The sequence below is a fragment of the Mus pahari genome, chromosome 3 (assembly GCF_900095145.1).
Source record: "Mus pahari chromosome 3, PAHARI_EIJ_v1.1, whole genome shotgun sequence".
Lineage (NCBI taxonomy): Eukaryota > Metazoa > Chordata > Mammalia > Rodentia > Muridae > Mus > Mus pahari.
The window spans coordinates 147,731,930-147,738,940 of NC_034592.1; the positions used below are offsets into that span (position 1 = coordinate 147,731,930).

Consider the following 7,011-nt stretch of genomic DNA (forward strand, 5'->3'; position numbering starts at 1 on the left):
CTCCCCCTCCCCCTATAAAAACCCCTAGCTTTCAGGCCAGGAACCTCTGCCTCCTGCGTGAGGTACAGGTACGTGCTGGCCCGGAGCTCCGCCATTAAACTACCTCATGCTTTTACAACAAGAAGGCCTCTCATGTTTCCTGGGAAATCCTGACTCCCGTGACTTCGGGGGGTCCCCGAAAATGGGGGTCCTACAGATCCACTGGGGAACTGCAAGGTCCCCCCTCCCGCTTTGGGTTTGCTTTGTTTTGTTTTTAGACAGGGTTTTTCTGTGTAGCCCTGGCTTTCTTGGAACTCATTCTGTAGACCAGGCTGGCCTCGAACTCACCAAGGCCTCTTGAGCTTGGCCTCTGCCTGCCACGGGCTGAGATTAAAGGCACGTGCCTCTCCAGGGCATGCTAAGCCTTGTTAAAGAACCTGAGAAGCTCAAGTTCGCGCACTAGTCGGATATCAGGAATTATTTTCCTTTTGGCTTTTTCCCAGTCATTTGAAAATGTGACAAGCATCTTTAGCTCATGAGTTGTGTACGTGTGTGGGAGTAGGGCACACAGCTGCTGGGTCTTGCCCACAGACTGTAGCTGTTAATATGTCTCCTAGCTGGTCACCTGGGGCAGTCCCCGGTCCTTAAACAGAACAGCGCACTGACCTTGTGGTTAGCAGCACTGAGTCCTGTTCTCTGGTTCCTGGGTCCCCTGCCCAGTCTTTATCCAGCCCCAGACACCAGCTGTGAGCATCTTACCTTTGAAGTCAAACCACCACTTGAGTGAGGGCTTCTGGGAAGGGAAGAAGAACAGGATGGTGACGATGGCCACACCAGTGACAGCATCCGAGACAAACCTGCAGGGAGAAGGCCACAGACATGTGACTCTGGATCCTGACAGACAGGTCATGGATAGGCAGACTTGTAAGAGAGGATCTGTAGACTGGGAGAAGTCTGCTGTAAGGGATGTGGAGGGCTATGGGACCACCATCCTGCTTTGTGCCCAGGTCAGATGTGGCCACCAAAGGAGGCACAAGCCATTACCCAGGACACCCTAGGGAATTCTACTGCTGCCCAACAAAGGCTTGCTCTCCTGATCTAAGGACCTAGAATAGGGACTCTTCAATGGGGGGAGGGGGGATTTGAAAAGCAAAGGATATTAGGACCCACAGAGTATATAGCAATCACCTACACTTGGACCCCTTAAGAGCCCTGTCTGTGTGTGTCTAGCTTCTGCTTGGGTTCTTTCTGGCACAGACAGCTCAGCGCCAGAGAAGCAGCCATCCACACCTGCCAAGCCCAGGTCCACCAGCCTCATAGCTCCTCCAAACCCAGCTTGCACGGTTTAAGAACTCACACCGTGTCTTTGTGGGTGTGAGTTCTTGGTAGACATGAAGCCTTTAGAGTAGGCTTTAGGGGAGTCCAGAATGCAGAAATGACTTGCTTAAGACCAGACTAGGGTCTGTGGAGGGGGTGGGCTTGAACCCTGATTTTTCCCAGTTCTGAGCTTAGGGAAGCCCAGAGCCCATTGCTAACTCATGTAGCTCACACTGAACGAATGCTTGAAATTGCCAAGAAGATGGGGGTGGAGGGCGGGACCAATCCCACACCTGCTACCTTCATGGGGACAAACCTGGTGAGGGCATTGGGAACATGTGATCAGTGAGACAATCCAGAGTTAACCTCGAGGAAGGTAGTTGGTGGTGTGTTTCACACCCTTGCATGTGACCCCTCCCCCACCGCATTCCTGGCCTTGAGTTCTTTCCAGAGCTATTCAGTCAGTGTCCCGGTCCATTGTTTTATAGCACAGCTCATTCTCATTCACATCTTCAATGCACTCGGTCCAAGCTGCAGTCACTTGATTGTCTAGTACCTGCTCTTGCCTGTGCCCATGGCAACCGTCTCCTGCTTAGCATGTGACACATTCTCCATCAGTGAGTGACTGAAGCAACATAGTTGCACGGAGTCACCTAGCTCATGAAGGCTGAACTAGGGTTCTAACCCAGTTTCGTCTGAGTGCTTTTGTTGCCTGAGAAAGCTTGGATTAGCACCCACTTGAGCTCTTCTGGTAGGGACTTCAGCCCATCCAGCTCCACACTGCCCACCCCAGGACTCTCCCGCGGAGCCCTGCCCAGTGGTTCTGCAGAATCTCACCCAGGGGCGAAGAGGCTGGCCCAGCCAGGGATAAACTTGGGGTCCCGGGAGAAGAGGAGGACGGCAAACGTGCAGAACAAGACAAAGACGGCCTGTTCGGCAAACCTGTGGAACAGAGACACGGGCCTGGTGACTTTGGGCTCAGACAGGCCCCCAAGAGGTGGCCCTGACCTGCTTCAGAGAAAGCTGAGGGGCTCATTACTCTCAGGGAAGCCTGGAGAGAGGGTGCCCTAGGGTGCAGTGATTCCCAGAGTCCCCAAAGAGTTCTATCATTGTTAAGGGAATTGTTCAGGATCCTACAGAAAAAACAAACAAACAAAAAAAACAAAAACAGACAGACAGACAGACAACAGACAGACAGAGCAAAAGAAAGGCAGAAAAGCAAAGAGATAGGGAATGGAGAGGCACAGACCAGGTGTGGTGATGCACTTCTTTAATCCCAGCACTCAGGAGGCAGAGGCAGGAGGATCTCTGTGAGTTCAAGGCCAGCCTGAATTACAACATGGTGAGTTCCAGGACAGCCAGAGAGCTATGTAATAGAGAGATCCTGTCTCAAAAAAGTGTGTGTGTGTGTGTGTGTGTGTGTGTGTGTGTGTGTGTGTGTGTGTGAGAGAGAGAGAGAGAGAGAGAGAGAGAGAGAGAGAGAGAAAGATCCACACACAGAAGAAAAACAATCATACAGACTGAAAAACATACACAGAAAATCACAGATACTCCAAGAGGGGCATACACCGGGAGAGACATGGTCAGACACACAGGGTACATAGAGATGGAAAGACAGACTCTCAAGTCTGCAGGAAGCAGCCGGCAGTGTATTGAGTCCACAGACTGGGGAATGGAGTCTTAAGGCACACGGGGAATAATGGCCAAAACAATCCTTGAATTTGGGCTTGCTGAGGCCGCCTTGATTTCATCACATGGAAAACATGCATTAACCAGGCCCACGGCTCCGGGAGGTGAGGCAGCCCATGGACTAGAAGGAGAACTTAGGTGTAAAGGGGAGGATGCTCAACACGGTCCACTCTGAGCCCCAGCACCAGGGCAAGGCAGGAGCCACCTTCTGCTGTCTCTCACTGCCATGCTCAGCCACTGGGCCTCAGCCACGCTCGAGGTAATTCCCCTGAAACCCAAGGGCCCCCTCAATCCCACCCAGCACCTCCTCGTACTTGATGGGCCCCAGGTTCTGGAACTCCTCCTGAATCACTGCTTTTGCCTGATCCTCTGCATCAGCTCGTATCTTCGACTTCTTCTTCCTCCAACCTCTGGGGTGGAAAGATGGAGATTAGGAGTGATGGCTGCAGGGGCGTGCTTTATGCTTTAAAATTAAAATTCCCCTTTTTTTGTTAATTTATTTATTTATATGCAGGAGCCTGAAAGTGTCCTGGTATATACGTGTGGAGGTCAGGGGACAATCTGTAGAAGGTGATTGTCTCCCACCATGCGAGTTCTGGGGATTGAATTCAGGTTGTGCGTGGTCTCCTGGCCTCTGTCTTTCTCTCCTGAAACTACCGGTTGGCCTTTTAAAAAGTGTGAAATGTCACTGGCTATGTTCTCAGGCTTTAAATCCTTTCACAAGTCAAACACACACATGGATAATCAAAAAGTCAGGGGAACAAAACAGAAATAGGCTCCACCACAAGTGAGAATTCAGTCCCTGGTGAGGGCAGCATGTCTGCCTGACCGGCATAGACAAGAGGGATGTTCAATCACCATGCTGGATGTGGTCAGAGGGGTAGGAGTGACAGCCGGGAATTTGTTTTCAGTTGTGGAATTAGGGGATACTTCATGCTGTAAAGTATTTATTTGGTTGTTGTTGTTGTTGTTGTCTAAGTTCTCCCCAGGGGATGGTTCCTGTTGTCCAATTGACAGGGTTTAGGACAGCCTCTGGCCACGCCTGTGAGAAGCTGCCTTGATTGTGTTGAGGTGGGAAGCCCATCTTAATTATAGGCAGGACAATTCCCCAGACAGGGAATCCTGGACCACAGAGTTCAAAGTGAGCTGAGTGGCACGTCTTCTGAACTCTGACTGTGCATTTGATGTGACCGGCTGCTTTATGTGTCCCCTGCCTTGACCTTCCTGCCATGTGCCCCCAGATTGTGAGCTGATATACACTTTCTCTAGTTTGCACCGGGGCAGTTGACACTAAAAACTGGCCTTTGCTGTGATAAACCTGACCACATGGCTCTTAGGCCTTTGGAACGGACTTATGGGAGGAACGTGGAAGAGTTTGGAGCTTCGGGCTAGAAAAGACTTCAAATGCAAGAAGCCAAGCTCAATGGGCCATTCTGGTGGAAGCCTGGAAGTCAGGGATGCTAAGAGAAAGAGAGATGGGGTAAGGGGACAAGGACTCCATCAGCGCCTGGGAGAGGGGCTGTCTGTGTGATACTTTAGCCAAGAATCTGGCTCCGTCCTGATCATACCCAGGTGAAGTTGATCTGGAGGATGAAGAGCTAATGGGTTCAGCAGAGGACGTTTCAGGTCCGGAGAGTGTTCAGGTGAGTTTTGAAAAAGCAACCCATCACTTCACTGGGATCGAGCCCCTGGTCCTCGGGAGGGGAGAGGCTCCAGAGCTGGTCCTCACTGTGCCCTTGCTGGAAACTGCACTGTCCTCTGTTGCTTACTGAGTCCCCTTGACCCAGAGTGCAAGCTCCTCACAGCCATGGTCAGCCTCTGCCTTGTTAGGGGGTCGAACCTCAGCACCTATGGCTGTTGGGCACACAAGGCTCAGAGGTCATCTGCTAAGTGAAGAGTCAGGAGACTGAACAGAAGTGTCCCGTTGCCCCTCAGAAATCTCTCTCCATGCTTCCCTCTATAGGCACTGTCTCCCTCAGGCCCCTGGGTTCCAGTCACACCACGGAGGAGATGGAGGGATCCTGGCTCTGCCTCCTTCTCAGCATCTTGCCTGTGTCCTTTACTGAGTGCCTCTCCCAGCTGCAGGTGACTTTATCTCCAGGTCTACAAGGGTCAGAAGTAAGCCGGGAAGTCTGGGGAAGTGGCAGAGTTCAGAACTGCACAGAGAGAGACCAGGATTCTGGCCATGTGGCTAGGTCTGGCTGGGTTTTCCTGGTTGAGCTGGCTCTCAGTCTGCGCTTCTGCCATCAGGAGCTTGGATGGTCCCAGAGACCAGGAGCATCCCGTGGGGCCCTCTCTCTGTTCCAAGTGTTCACACCTCAGCTCCAGAGCAGTTCCCATGGGTCCCGCTCCACCAAGGATCTGGTCAAGGTCCGGGGTTGAGGGGAGGACATTGGGTCAGACAGTAACTGAGCCATGGCCACTACCCCCAGCTCAGCTCCTGCTTTAATTACTCCCCGACTCTAACCGCTATCCGCACAGTACCTGGCTCACAGTTCAGAGTCTTTTCCTGTAAATAGACTAACTGCTTTCCAGCCATCTGTGCTGACATAGTCTATAATCCGCAAATGGGGACATGAGGAAGGCTATCTAGTGAGGGAGACCATTTTAAAAAGACAAGGGGAGGGGAGCATAGCTCAAGAACAGAGTGCCTGCCTGGCATGTGCAAGGCCCTGGGCCTGATTTTAGGAACCGTGCACAAAATAAAGAGACAACAAAGAATGTAAATATCAAACTTCATATCCTACTTGTAAATGGAAGATAAAAGTCACTGTCGTGGGGATGGGAGGTGGCTCAGTGGGGAAAGTTCTTGCCTTGTCAGCCCAAGGACCCAAGTTTGATCCCTAGGACTGGAATAACAAAGCTGGGCGTAGTGCTGTATGATTTTAATACCAATGCTAAGGATGCAAAGACAAGTTAATCCCTGGGGCTCACTAGTCAGCCAGTCTAGCATATTAATTGAGTCCCAGGCCAGCGAGGGTATGTATGTATGTATGTATGTATGTATGTATGTATGTATGCATATGTATATATATATGTATATATATGATAAATAAAAACAATAAAAGAAAACAGAAGGATCAACTATGCCTAAAAAATGTCACCAGATGTCTTCCGGCCTCAACTCGCATTTGTGAAAATGCATGTACCCCAAACAAAGGCATGCATGTGTGCACATGTATGCGACATATGACTATGTCTTCGTTGGACACCATCAATGGTCCAAACTATCCTAAAAACCAGAGTCACTTTTTCTTTGCTCAAAGGGTAACATGTTGACAAGGAAGCCTGGGTTTTCCCACAAGCCCTCCAGAAGGTTCCACATACCTCCAGCTCATTCCACCATAAAGGAAGGAGATCCAGAGCCAGCCCACCAGTAGGAACAGCAGCATGAGAGGGAAGGCGAAGATGAACCAGGAGCCAAAATTCACCACATCACACTGTGGGAAGAAACTGGGGAACCGAGGAAAGGGAGAGCAGCCATCAGACAGGACCGTCAGGGCCAAGGCAGGAGGCCTCCAGGGCGTCAGGGTAGAGAAAGACTCAAGGGCCCTGGGAGCACAGGAAGGGAAGACCCCTCCCCCTAGACAGAAGGCACCTTTCCTTCTTGGGGGGAGGAATGGGCTCTGACTCGGTGGAACCACAGGTGCTCTGGGCCCCCGAGGGGTCAAACAGTGATGTGGCCAGGTTGTACTATGGCAAACTCAGGGTGCATTGATCAGCATTCATGAGAGAGTGTGCCCAGCCCAGTTATGAACTTCACTTGTAATTATGTGGGATCACCACTCATGAGCCCGTGAGCCAGCCCAGCTCCGAGCCTCACTTGAATTACACTGTGTTTAAGAGCTGACATCTCCTTCAAATGTTTCTTGTGAATCTTCCCATATCTTGGGTGGGACCTGGAGGTGAACATCTTTAATCCTAACCCTCAGGAGGCAGAGGCAGAGGCAGAGGCAGAGGCAGAGGCAGAGGCAGAGGCAGAGGCAGAGGCAGAGGCAGAGGCAGAGGCAGAGGCAGAGGCAGAGG

At 51.3% G+C, this 7,011-nt stretch overlaps 1 protein-coding gene across 1 annotated transcript in view; it reads right to left on the reverse strand.

The window, feature by feature from the left end:
* Slc13a3 (solute carrier family 13 member 3) overlaps window positions 1-7,011 on the reverse strand; it is a 73,041-nt gene that overhangs the window by 20,248 nt on the left and 45,782 nt on the right. The window contains exons 6-9 of the mRNA XM_021193642.1: window positions 6,313-6,438; window positions 3,300-3,395; window positions 2,134-2,238; window positions 739-836 (exon numbers count right to left, since the gene is read on the reverse strand). Coding sequence (XP_021049301.1) covers window positions 739-836; window positions 2,134-2,238; window positions 3,300-3,395; window positions 6,313-6,438 — 425 coding nt within the window. The remainder of the gene's footprint in view (window positions 1-738; window positions 837-2,133; window positions 2,239-3,299; window positions 3,396-6,312; window positions 6,439-7,011) is intronic.